General features: G+C 40.1%; 1 protein-coding gene across 2 annotated transcripts in view; it reads right to left on the bottom strand.

Annotated features, from left to right (window-relative positions):
• Window positions 1–2584: 2584 nt before the first annotated feature.
• The window catches only part of LOC104464104 (ADP-ribosylation factor-like protein 8A), a 23582-nt gene continuing 13976 nt past the window's right edge, over window positions 2585–12190 (bottom strand). Inside the window, exons 2-6 of one of the 2 annotated variants that reach the window (XM_010076729.1) lie at window positions 11714–11787; window positions 11266–11359; window positions 9035–9102; window positions 5650–5720; window positions 2585–2982 (exon numbers count right to left, since the gene is read on the bottom strand). In XM_010076729.1, the coding sequence (XP_010075031.1) occupies window positions 2933–2982; window positions 5650–5720; window positions 9035–9102; window positions 11266–11359; window positions 11714–11787 (357 nt within the window). In that variant the 3' untranslated portion in view covers window positions 2585–2932. The remainder of the gene's footprint in view (window positions 2983–5649; window positions 5721–9034; window positions 9103–11265; window positions 11360–11713; window positions 11788–12190) is intronic. The other variant, XM_010076730.1, reaches the window with a different exon arrangement.

Here is a 12190-nt window from a genome sequence, read left to right as displayed (position 1 = left end):
CATCTGGGGTTACAAACTGTGCCTAAACTAGTTAGTTAGTCCTAGTTCCTCAGCTGTCCACATTGCCCAGCACTGCTCTCTTCCCACAGCCTGGAGGAGGATGTGGACATAGGCTAGGTTACCACCATCACGTATGCCCAGGTATCAGGACCGCTGAGCACTTGCCACCTCCCAGCAAACCCAGAGGTGGACAGCAGCCTCGGCTGCTCTGTCTTGCAGTCAGCTTCACAGAAGTGCCAAGAAACAGAAAGCAATCACAGTGTGGTCACTTCAGGTATCTGCATGCCCTCCCTGCTTGTGAAACACATCCCATGTAGATCCATGCAAGGCACCGCATTATATAATGCTGTCTGAGCAAGGAGGACACTCCCTGCTCCTCTCCAGAGAAACTTTGTGACCTCTCCAAATAACTATGTCTCTGGTGGTCTAGACCTCTGTAACACTTTATGGCTATATGCAGTCTCAGAAATAGGATGTCAGAGTTGTCACTCAGCCACAACTCATCTTTCCCACAAAGCTACTGTGACAGCAAACACTCATCTTGAACTAAGCCTGTTTTGAAAAATTATTTGAAGGCAAGTTGTTGAAAAACAAACAGGCTGTTTCAAATGGGAACAGTGAGGCCATTGCCTGTGCTAATTCGCCTTAGGTTCAGATACAAGGTCACACAGTTAGGAGAAATGAGAAAAAACCATCAGCATATGCTGTGTAATGGCAAAATGTTAATTGCTCATTCTCATCTCTTAGTCACAAGGATTCATTCAGTCAACCTGGAACCCAACCTCCTCCCTCCACACACTGTCTTTAGTTTGCACTGGTTATTTGGTGATGCGTATACCACCTATGGGAAGTTAACTTAGTCTGTCTCCCAGAGAAAGAGTACATGGAGCAAAGCAAGGGAAGGATAGGAGCCAGCACTGCTTTTTTCACCAGTCCTGCCTTGGAAAACCGGCTGGTTTCATTCAACCTGCAAAGAAGTTGCTTCCACCTCCTTTTTTCACCAGTCCTGCCTTGGAAAACCGTCTGGTTTCATTCAACCTGCAAACAAGTTGCTTCCACCTCGACAAATGTCCTGCAGCAAAGAGGCAAGAGAGGTCCAGAGTGATGCAGTAAGATTTGATATGGAGTGCCCATGCCAGAAACATGACCTTGCATGCTCTGATAGTAGGTTGGAAGGATGAGGCACTATCATCAAAAAGCACAACTACAGGAAGGATATTGAGACAACTGGTATAGAAGTGTTGCATGCATCATGACTGCAATTCCAGTGCCTGTTGCAACAGCTTAACTACTTCAAAAGACCATAAGCAACAACAGCATTCAAAATTCATCACCTTAGCTGTCTAATGCTGGTTTTTCAGCATACAAAATGTCACTAGATGGATTACATATCAGATTTTGGAAGGTCATTTCCAACATCCTGTTTCAGGAACATCCACTATTTACTTATCTACTGAGCACTCTGCACTTAATGCAGTCACATTCTTTTCATGTAACCATAGAAAAATTAGCTCCTCTGGGCAGACTCCTGCAGGTAATACTGCAAACATTTATGAACAACTGCTATAACCTGACTATCATGCTTGCAGTAGCATTCCTGCGGTACTTGAGACAGATTTTATCATCTGTTCAGCATGGTTTGAGCAGATCAGAGACACTAGCCTAAAAGAATCATCAAACAGACTTGAAAAAAAAAATACTGCTATTTTTATAGTTCACATATTTAATTGCAAGAACTGCATAAACTACCTATAATCTTTTTAACAGTACAGCTATCAGTTCATTTACCACATCTTTAGATCAGCATCCCAGAACTTCTCTCTCCTAGATCTGAAAGTGTTCTTGAAACACTTGGCCACAAAGCATCTATCTTGTCTAAGTCTATCTATCATCGGTTGACAGGAACTTTCCATATTTAACAGAATTTCCAAACTCACTGAAGAATTCCCATCAGAGTGCTTTTAACTAAAGCACTAAAAAGCAGATATCTGTAAGATGTTAGCAATGCATCAAAATTTTAAAAAGTGAAATTGCTCTTTTAATCTGTTTCAAAAGAACTAATCCTACTTTAGAGCCCAGATAGATTAGGTTTTATACTCAAAAATTATGCAAGGTTCAGGAATGGAAGAAACAGTCCAGAAGCACTGTGAAAATTATTTCATTCATGATGAAAATGCTACGAAATCCATGAATTTTTGGGGTCATAATGTCAGAAAAGATGTCCATGCTCTCACCTCTCTCTCTCTGTTTAAGAGAGAAGAACATACACTGCAATTCTAGTTTTTTTCAACAGAGAAGGATAGGATTGTCTAGAATTTGTTTATTTTTTGAATTCCCAAAGAATATTCATATGAATCATTTACATTAGTGACTGGAAAAACTGGATAACTAGATATACATGACTTTGGGAATAATTTCTCACCATTCAGACTATTTGAAATTGTTGTGATTAACAGTATTTTGTTCAAATAAAGTGCTTTTAATTATGGTTTTAATTGATTACTGATAATTAACTATAGGTGTTCACAAGGAAAACATTCTGTATGAATATAGGATATGTTCAAAAAAACCCAGTCATATCTTATTTCCACTGTGCAGTTTATTTAGTTTCAAATTAGAAAAAAATTACTATGTATTTGACAATTCACATGCATAAACTCAAACATTACAGCCCAGAAAAGTATTGATTTTTTTCAGTCTTGTATTAAGGCGTTCAGGAATTTAATGTAGGCAGACAGGTATCTGTATTTTTAGAAAAAGAACCAAAATAGAGAGACAAGCTATAACTCAATTTTACTTCCGTTAACAAATACGATCAAAGTGAGTCCTGGTAGTATGCAGTTGCACTCTTTATCTTTTCAGTTGTGTATAGCTGATAGCAGTCAAAGTGATTGGGAAAGATGGAAAGAGTTATCTTCAGCAAACGTTTTCTTCAACAGTGTCTTGATTTGGAGTGCTGAATAAGCCACTGTAATGTTATGTCTGCCAGGATAGATAAAACAAAATGAAAAATTCAACAGCCTGTTTTCAGAGTGCAATGGGACAAAAGAACACCAGCAGGTTAACATAAGTTAAAAAAAAAAAAAGAAACAAAACCCACAAACCACACGTCCTCATTGACACTTAATTAAAAATTCAGTACTTAAGACTCCAAGTGGGCTTTTTTCCTGTTGTTTTTTGTTTGTTGTTAAATTATGTGCATTTTATATTCTTGAAATATGATAACTGACAATAAATTTTCTAAGCCACAGATGAAGAACTGTTCGAAAAGTAAAGATTTAAGTTGACCATAAAATGAACTGTAAAATCCAGACTGGAATGAAATGCAATGTGAGAATAAAGGCAGAAATACACGACTAGAAGGAAAGAGAAGGGCAAACATTTGACAAAGCATTAAGAAGCCATTTAGGCAGGTTGTAGGAGTCCAAGGTCTCTGAAAGACATGCAACACTAGACTCAAATTTGACAGCTGCAAATTGGTACCCCTTCTGATACAATCTAATGCACTGGGCTGAAAACCGAAGCAGTTCAAAAACTGATTCATAGGCAGATTGGATGTCTTTTGCCTCAAGGCAGTAAGGATGTCAGGGGGCAGCAACAGCTCTAGCCCTCAAATTTAAATTTGCTGCCACATCTGTCCTAAATTCAAGACAGCACTCCATGAATATCCTGCTAGACCAGCTTAGGCACTGAGACTGCAGACAAAAGCATCCTACAGCATCTAAAATAAAGCTAATAACTACATACTAATCTTCCACAGTCTTTCAGGACACAGAAACTGGCAGCCTTACACCTACACCTCCTGATGAGAGCAGGTAGCTAGGCTGCACTTCACACTGAAAAACTAGTACCTTCTCATTCAATTGCACTGACATAAATCAAAAATGCAGAGAAAGAAGACAGCTCCCAGTCAGTCCTTAACAGCCTAGTAGTTTCATCACTTTAATAAGCTAAATGTATTTTCATTACAGTTTTTAATTATAAATAGTATTTTCCAGTCCTTTGATATCCCTAGGTTCTTGCCCAACCTCTTTTCAGTTTCTCAAGGTCTTTCTGAAAATATGGCACACAGCACCCCAGTAATGCCTTCGCAGTTCCAAACACACACGCTAAATGCAGTTTGCTTCCGTTTGTTATTTCCTTGGGCAAATATTCAGGAACCAGGTTACCCTTTCTAGGCACAATGTCACACTGGAAGATACTTGACTGATTCTCAGTTAGGATTTGCTTTTTTGCATGCTTTTTTTCCTCTAGGCCACTCATATAAATGAAACAGGATCCAAATCTTTTTTCTCCAGGATCCTTTCAGAAATTAAGCTGGTTTTACCACTTTCTAGTCACAATACCACTTTTCAGATCCTCCGCTGCAGCCCTGGCAGTTTGATGAGTATCAGGTACATTTCTAAAACCTCAGTCATCTTCGCTGCCCCCTACCTATGTGGGTAATTCTGACTATGTTGTCTTCCTCAGTTCTTATATCCCAAACTTAATCTTCCTCAGAGTGACAGCACATTCTGCGTATTTCCCTCACTCAGAGATAACTGTTGCACCCCAAGCTGCAGCAAACCTACCTCTGGCCTCCTTCAAACCAGCGTACCCAAATGCTGTACACCATTTCCAAGAGAAGTCCTCACTGCCTAACATGTCCCTGCACACAGTTGACATCTCCCCCAGCCTCCTGAAGCCCAGGTGTCAGGGCATAGCTTCCTCACCATCTCCACCACCTGGAGTGGAGCTGCTACTCTGCCTAGGATGGAAGGTTTCCCTCTGCTGCGAGAAACTGGCTTTCCTCCTGTTCCCACTCCCACCACCTCTCAATCAGCTGAGCCCTACAGAGCTGCCTAGCTCTTCTAATGAGTCTGACTTCCTCAAGAAGCAGCTAGAAGTATCTATCCGGACTGTTTCCCTCACATCCAGCACCACTTGTCTTAGAAGCGTGCAGGGAAGAGGGATAGCACAGAGGCAGCATGCCCCCAGGCAAACACCTGTGGCTCAACCCCTTTTCTCCTGCCCTGGGAACAGAAGAACATGGTAGAGGACAGAGACAGTGAACTGGAAGAAAAGGGGGAGAGAGAGGAAAGGGCAAAAAGCAAAGGAGGATGGGAGACAACTTCATGGACCTTTTATAGGTCACAGGTCCTCACTGACTTCAGCACACTGTGTGTGTCTCCAGCAGGACAAAAGCACTAGTCCCACAGCTTGAGGAACACCACCAGACAGTCACATGCACGTAAGGCCTGCTTACAAAGTAAAATCGTGCATGGAGTGAAACACTTACCAAAATTTTTTAAGTATCACCTAATAATCAGAAAGCTTTCCTATCCAGTTACTATTTTTTCAGAAGTAACACAGTTTTTGCGAGGGATTAAATCACTTCAGGTTTTAAATATGCTTCTCCAAGGCCCCTGTCAAATTTATTTCTTAACTTCTCACGGAACTAAATAAGTCTACAAGTAACTTTTAAATTACACATAATTCTATGTTAAAACAAATACAAATGCATGCAGTATTTGCAACAAAATATTTAAAAGTAAATTAAGATATTCAGTTATATATTGGAGTTAGATATTCAAATCTCACTGACATTTTAAACATCTGATCCAAAGTACAAAGTATATCTTGATAATGCTGTAGGAAAAAGCAGCTTACCGATGTTATCCTTTTCTTTACAGGAAATAGAATAGCAACAGATTTCTCTGTCTTGAATAGCTGAAAGGTTTCTACAGAATAAAAAATAATTAAATAAGGAGTGCTATAACTCCACAAAAACTGACAACAGAAATTTCCATTGCATGTTTTCTGCTTTTTACTCAGTGGGTTCAACTCTATCCTCAGATATCCAATTTTTAAAATATGATACTGCACACACAAAAACCACATTAACTATAAAGCTTAAAAGACTAGAAAGACATTTCCACAAAAACTCAAATTTCTCAGTAAGTCAGTGTAATAGTGAATAATAAAAACACAGAAATCTATGAGCTGAAAATAACATTTTGTAGTGGTAACCAAGAAACATTATCATGTCTCAGCATTCACCTTTTGCTCTTTTCACTTAGATGTCAAAATTTTTATCTCTAATAACTCATATCATCAAATAACAGTTCTCAAATTATCACACTATTAATCTCCAGGATGTTTATTATATCATACTTAAATATATCAGATCTGATTCCTACTGAAAGGATGCCTCTACATTTAGGAAAAAAAATTATTCTTAACTAACTTCTGTTTTTTTCTGGGAATTTCCCTATCCCCTTCAGAGTTTCTGAGTAATTTGTTATTTTTTCATTTATTTATCCTCACACAAGTGACACAGACATGCAGGAAACAGATTACGTTCCTGGAGCAGATGGTGAGTGGAGGCACCAAGAAGGAAAGAGTCTTGAGATCATACAAGAGACTCTTATAAAGAAGATAACTAAATAGTGACCTCCCTGGACTTCAGGAGAGCAGACTTGGCCTCTTCAGCGATCTGCTTCGAAGAGTCCCACGGGATAAGTCCCTCTAGTGAAGTAGGACCCAACAAAGCTGGTCAATATTCAAGGATCATCTCCAACCTCAAGATTGCCCATCCTAACAAGTCCGAAAAAAAAGCCAGGAGCATAAGTGGATGAACGACGAGCTCCTGGCAAAACTCAGTCACCAAAAGGAAGCATACAGAGGGTGGAAGAAGGAACAGGTAACCTGAGAGGAATGCAGAAACACTGTCCAAGCATGCAGAGACAGTCAGGACATGGAAGAGGCAGAAGTACTGAATGCCGCCTTTGCCTCTGTCTTTACCAGCAAGGCCAGCCTTCAGGAATCCCAGGCTCCAGAGACCAGGGGGAAAGTCTGGAGTAAGGAAGTTGGACCCCTGATGCAAGAGGATCAGGTCAAGGAATACATAAGCAAACTGGACATAGAGAATTCTAAGAGCCCTGATGGGATGCACCTACAAGTGATGAGTAAGCTGGCTGATGTCATTGTGAGGCCACTCTTGATAACCTTTGAACGGTCATGGTGATCTGGAGAGATGCCTTAGGATTGCAGGAAAGCAAACATCATTCCTGACTTCACAAAGAGCAGGAAGGAGGACCCAGGGAACCACATGACTGTCAGCCTCACCCTGATCCCTGAAAAGGTGATAGAGCAACTAATCCTGGAAACCATTTCTACACATGTGATGGAAAGAAGGTGATCAGGAGCAGTCAGCAAGGATTCACAAAGGGGAAACCATGCTTGACCAACTTGATAACCTTTTACAATGAAATCTACAGCTTGGTAGATGAAGAGAGAGCAGTGGATATTGTGTACCCGCACTTCAGTAAGATTTTTGACATTGTCTCCCATAATATCCTCATCGACAAATTGAGGAAGCATGGGCTGGATGAGCAGATGGTGATGTGGACTGAAAACTGGTTAACAGTTGGGCCCAGAGTGTGGCAATCAGTGGCATGAAGGCTAGTTGGAGGCCAGTAACTAGCAGTGTAACCTAGCCATCAATACTGGGTCAAACCCTGTTCAACATCTTCATCAATGAGCTGGATGATGGGACACAGTGTACCCTCAGCTTGTTTGCTGATGACACAAAACTGGGAAGAGTGGCTGATACATCAGAGGGTTCTGCTGACATCCAGAGGGACCTCCACAGGCTGAAGAAATGGGCTGACAGGAACTTCATGCAGTTCAACCCAGGGAAGTGTGAAGTCCTGCACCTGGGAGGAACACCACCATGTGCTGCGGGCCGACTGCATGGGAAAGCAGCTTTGCAGAAAAGGACCTGGGGGTCCATGTGGACACCAAGCTGAACATGATCTAGCAGCATGACAAAAAAGGCTAGTGGTATCCTAGGCTGCATTAGGAGGAGTGTTGCCAACCGGTTGAGGGAGGTGATCCTTACCCTCTACTCAGCCCTGGTCAGGCCATACCCAGACTGCTGTGTCCAGTTTTGGACTCCCCAATAAAAGAGGGATGTGGAGCTACTAGCAAGAGTCCAGTGAAAAGCCACTAAAATGATTAAGGGACTGGAGCAATCCACGTATTAGAAAAGGCTGAGAGAACTGGGACTGTTTAACTTAGAGAAGAAAAGGCTCAGGGGGGTCTTATCAATGTGTACAAACATCTGAAGGGAGGCTGAAAGAAGATGGACCCCAGTGACAGGACAAGAGACAATGGACACAGACTGAACCACAAGAGGCTCCTTCTGAACATAAAGGAACACTTTTTACCTCAGAGGGTGATTGAACATTAGCACTGGTTGCCCAGAGAGGTTGCAGAGTCTCCATCCTTGGAGATACTCAAAGCCATCTGGACATGGTCCAGGGCAATAAGCTCTAGGTGGCTGTGCTTGAGCAGGTGGGTGGACAAGATGACCTCTAGAGGTCCTGTCCAACCTCAACCATTCCATGATTCTGCGTTTCCTAAGTCTCAGTTTAGTTGCTTAGACTTCGGACCATCTTTCTATACTGAAACTTCATTTCACTTCACTTCACTTGTACTTCCTACTGATTAAAATTATGTAATTTGAGACACCATAACCCTATTCTGCAAGATTATTGCTATACTGGCCATTTTTACAAAATTGTGTATTTCCTTTACAATTACCCTTAGAATGCATCCATTTAAGTTAGTCTCAGTAATCCACAAGTATATGCTTTGGATACGTGCTAAAAATATCTGAATTGCTTAAATTCAGTAGTTTGAAACGCTTCTGTTCTAACGTCATTTGAGCATTAAACTGCCACTACAATATACTCTGGAAAGTGTAAGTGAGCCTATTACTATCTACAGCAGTTGTATCTACAACAGGGTAAACAGGATTATCTGAAACAATTTTATACAACCGAAATAATAATCAAGAAAGGTTCAAATCTACTGTAGTCAGTTATCAGCCGAGATTGCTATTTCAACTGCCAGCAGAGCTCAAAGTGGAGTATCTGAGAATGTAAAATGTAATCTGTTAGAGCTGGTTATTGCCATAGACTACCAACTATTTTCTCTTACATATCGAATTTCACAGTGTTTCAGCTTTTTACATAAGCCAGAGACTTACAATTTCTCAATTAACTGCTTTTCATCCAGTGCACCTGGGAGGTCTCTTTTATTTCCAAGGACTAGTACCTGAAATAAATCATTCATATTAATGTTAAATCCAGGAGAAACAAAAGGGGTTTTTTTTGTCTTTAACCATTTGTTGGCATTATTTTGGATCTTGGAGCCAAATATTTTGAATGCAATAGCAGACATATTCAAAATGACCAATGACTGTTGGAGCATCACGGAAATCCCACTCCTAGCCAGCGTGAGATGTTGGATGCACAACCTCTAAAAACTGGATCCAATTACTTACAGGTGTATCAGTATCAGAAGTTTCCTCTGGAAGTGAATCTCTCAATTTATGATGGCATTATGGAATGGTGTCAGATTGCACTAAGTAGATTCCTCTTGCATGCAACTAACTCTGGAGGAGAGGATGCACCAGGTGCACTCAAGCCACCAACGGACATTCAAACCACAGAACCAGACTAACGTTAATCGAAAGCAGGGCCCCAGAAGTAGAAGATGGAGCCTCAAGACCCAGACATAATTCTCTCTACAGTTCTGCTCCCCTGTTTCTTAACGCTGACATACGAAACAGCCAGGCATCCAAACCATGTATCACCCAAGCACCAGGCAAGTGACTGATTCTCCCTGCTCAAAGCATCCATGGTAGAAATCAGAAGGGCAGCCATTAGGAATTAAGTCTGAGAAATGCAGAAAATTTACTGAATAGATGCTGCAACTTAAGAGTTCCCACACAATACTTGAGGCATCAAGTATAAATTAAGGTCAGATGAATGGTTAAGCACATTCTACAATAAAGTAAGCAATGGAAGGTTTTTCTAATTATGACTCCATTCTTTTCCAGATGCGTTACAATTCTGAGTCAAGATTGTCCCATTATTTCCCATGAATCTGGAACACATTAAAACTCATTTCTTGCAGTCTCAGATTAAAAAAGCTACCTTAAAATCTATAATGCCAAAGCCTGAGTACAATAAATTGAAGAAGGTTCAATAATAGTTACTACCTATGAAAATAACAATAAGTAAAAAATACATTACTACACCTTGGAAATTACTCTGCTGGTCAGGCTGAGCAATTGGAATGGGATATTATAACATAAAAAAGGAAAGGAACATAATTAAATACTTCTGAAGATATGAGAGACCTATCATTTCAAGAAGGAAAAGTGCAAAGTAAAACAGGATGTGCAGATAGTACAAAGGATAGACAATATCACTCACCACAAATAGTGTGACTAGATTTCTACAGGATTTGTTCCACACATACTTAACACAAAAAAAATGGAACAATAATAGCAAACCTTATAAAAAAGATGGAGAGTCACTTGAAAAATTCTCCTTTGAGAATGGATATGTGAGAACTTTTTATTCTCACAACGATTTCACGTTGGCTGTCTGTCTACTCATCTTCAGATGACTTTGATCACTTGCACTGGCTAAGTGTCCAAATATTTTCTTATAAAAAAGGGGCCAAGCAAGGGCCATCAAGTTGTAATTTCTTCCTGATTTACATGCATCATTGTTTTCTTTCTTATGATCAAAGGTATGAACTCTTGCTTGGTGACATCAGCATCAAAGATCAATGCTAACTTGACTGATTCCTACTAGCTCTAAATTGGCAGATTATATCTAATTAAACAACATTATTCTCCATCTCCATAATTCCTCACTAGAATTTCAGCAGAATATACTATTCTTTGACACTTCCTCCTGGAGAACAGATGCAGATTTGCATTTTTTCCATACAATTTAGTCTGAAAAACTATAAAGTCAAGAAAAAGTCAGGAGACAGAAAAAGTCAAGCTCCTCCACAATCTCTGGAAGCAGAGGACACTACTGATGTTAATGTCTGCCAACCTTCAGAAAGACAAATCTCACGTGTCTTATGATACTGCAAGAAACATATCTGAATCACTGCTTCAAACCCAGACAACAAGGGGACTGACTGGGAGTAGTTACTGTCTGATAATGCCATAAGTGAAAATTAATTTTTACCAAATCTATTATGACCTTTAGACTACAGAACATACAAACACACTGAAGCACTGATAAGATACTGAGTCCTCTGAAAAAAAATGTCCAATAATTCTTTTAAGAGAGCTCAATGTAGGCTGCATCATATTTAATCTAGTATTTTCAAAAGTCTAGAGGAACCAATTCACGAGGATTTAGGCTACACTGTCTACATTCAGCTAAGAATAATAACTAAAATACTTACTGGAATTCCATGCAGTTGTGGCTTATCTATCAAACTGTGTAGCTCATTCTTTGAAGCTTCTACTTTTTCTAAGTCTGCTGCATCCACCATGTAACTGCAATGGGAATACAGTTATTTATGGTACTGTCCATTACTTGCAGAAAGTTGCATTAAAACATCTGAAATGTGACAAATGTGTTCACACTGACAACAGCATTAAAGCCCTGCATTTGTATAAGCCCCGCATTTATTAACATAGGAAGATACAGAATTAAATACGGGCTGTGAAGAAAAAAATGTCCTGGAACATGCAATCACTTATATACCTGGGTTGCTGGATGCGTAAAACACGATTTCTATTGTGTTGGGTCTTCTTATGTGACGGAAGTCGACAGGAAGAAAAGCATATCTATATTAACAGTATATATTTTAAAACACATTTTCCGTGGGCATATACAAGAAAACTTACACAACTGCATTGACTCCTCTGCAATAACGCTCCCACATGCTTCGAAATCTTGGCTGCCCTCCAATGTCCCATACCTGGAAAAGGTAAGAACACCACAACCCCTAAACTTTTCTGAACTACACAGTACTAACAGAACAGAACAAAATAACACTTACATGCAGCATGCCGATTGATAATGCCCAAATGTAGGCAGTTAAGTGACCTTCCTCAAGAGACTGGACTTCTCAGTCCCTTTCAATCAACGGGGGGAGGACAGGCACATTAATGGGGCAAGTCAGTCCTGCGACCTTAGCAGCTCCAAACTTCCATTTGGAGAACTCTACCCTTTCCCACCCACTGCAAGAAAAGTCTTACTCAGATACCAAAGCAAATTTTGCAAATACACAGTCTAAAACCCAGACAGAATAGCACCATTGTATGAAAACAGTTATGAAGTTGCATTTTTTATGGGACTAGGGAGACCAGAGTTAAGAATGC

Source organism: Pterocles gutturalis, unplaced genomic scaffold, assembly GCF_000699245.1.
Source record: "Pterocles gutturalis isolate BGI_N339 unplaced genomic scaffold, ASM69924v1 scaffold413, whole genome shotgun sequence".
Lineage (NCBI taxonomy): Eukaryota > Metazoa > Chordata > Aves > Pterocliformes > Pteroclidae > Pterocles > Pterocles gutturalis.
The sequence above is the reverse complement of the archived record's forward strand: the minus strand, read 5'-3'. Positions and strand labels throughout refer to the sequence as shown.